The 1,267-nt window shown below is 68.0% G+C and overlaps 1 protein-coding gene across 1 annotated transcript; it reads right to left on the bottom strand.

Annotated features, from left to right (window-relative positions):
- Positions 1-684: 684 nt before the first annotated feature.
- On the bottom strand, positions 685-1,199 carry EMIHUDRAFT_471800 (hypothetical protein; the record flags this gene model as incomplete). Its single annotated transcript, XM_005758865.1, has 1 exon — positions 685-1,199. A coding segment is annotated over one exon (402 nt), but the record flags the coding sequence as incomplete, so codon positions are not given.
- Between the last annotated feature and the right edge of the window lie 68 nt (positions 1,200-1,267).

Raw genomic sequence — 1,267 nt, 5'->3', positions numbered from 1 at the left:
TGCCTCTGCGCGTCCTGGGGAGGTACATTTGTTGCGCGCCGGAGACGACTTGACGCCGCTGAGATCGGAGATCAAGCTCTGACAGGTCACACGTCGCTCCTTTGACGCCGACGTGACTCACCCGTGCAGACCACATCAGGACACGGTCTCGACGCGCTCGGTACGACGCCTGCGACCTGTCTCGGGTCAGGTGGCACGACGCTCATCGCGCCTACCAGCGCTGCCGTACAGGTTGCCACGACGAGGTCGAGCACGCTTCTATCCGCTCGCCGAGCCTTCCTTTCCATCCCAGTAGGCAGCCTGGGAACGGTGGCGGTCAGAGGCAAAGCCTACGAGGGGTGGTGGAACCACATGTCACGGCTACTGCCGGCTCCACCCCACGATAGCCTCCGAAGGCTGACTTTGAGGCACCATCATCGGACGATGTCGACGAGTTGGGTCGCTCTCGCGGTAGCCAGATGACCTCTCTTCCTAGGATCATCGGCCATGGCCGCAGGAAGCGCGGGGGAGGGCGCTGGAAGCAACACGGAGCTCCGTTGGAGACGTTTTCAAGATTAGCGTGTCAGAGTGAAATGGCACTAGCCTTTACGGCACGTCCTCTGGACCTTGAAGGCTGAACTTGAAGCTGTGCCGGTGCGCCAAATCCCAAAACGCACAAAAGCGTGCGCGGCTGCATTTCCTTTTGGGACGCCGAAACCAATTTCATATGAATTTACGGCGCATCAGGGGGAGGGAGCTTGTCCCACTGCCGCTCCTGCTGCCCGCGCCGCCCCGACCGCCCCGCACCCGCCTCGCCCTCAGTAGCCCAGCTCCTTGACCAGCGCCGCATACGAGTCCTCCTCCTCGGGCTCCGGCGCCGCCCGCGCCGCCCTCTCCCCCGGCTGCCGCTCGCCGGCCCGTGGCGGGTCGAGGCCGAAGAGCAGCAGAAGCCGCGCCTGCGCCGGCCTCACCGCCGCCTCGAGGTCGGCGAGCCACGCCGTCTCCGTCAGCAGACGCTCAACCTCGACCAGCCTCGCCTCGCCCCCGCCGTTCCCGGCGCCGTCGCCCCCGACCCCACCGCCCCCGCCCCCGCCGCCGCCGCCGCCGCCGCCGACGCCGCCGCCCTCGCCGCCCCGTCCCTCGGCAGCCTCGCCGCCCTCGAGCGGGTCGCCGTAGGTCAGGAAGTGCACGTAGAGCGCGTCCGCCGCCGCCTTGCGAACCTTTGGGTAGCGGTGGCCGAGCAGCAGCAAGACCGCACGCAGCAGCGCTCGGAGGAAGGGCCCGGCGC

Source organism: Emiliania huxleyi (genome assembly GCF_000372725.1).
Source record: "Emiliania huxleyi CCMP1516 unplaced genomic scaffold EMIHUscaffold_8319, whole genome shotgun sequence".
Lineage (NCBI taxonomy): Eukaryota > Haptophyta > Isochrysidales > Noelaerhabdaceae > Emiliania > Emiliania huxleyi.
This window is presented reverse-complemented; position numbering and strand designations above follow the sequence as displayed.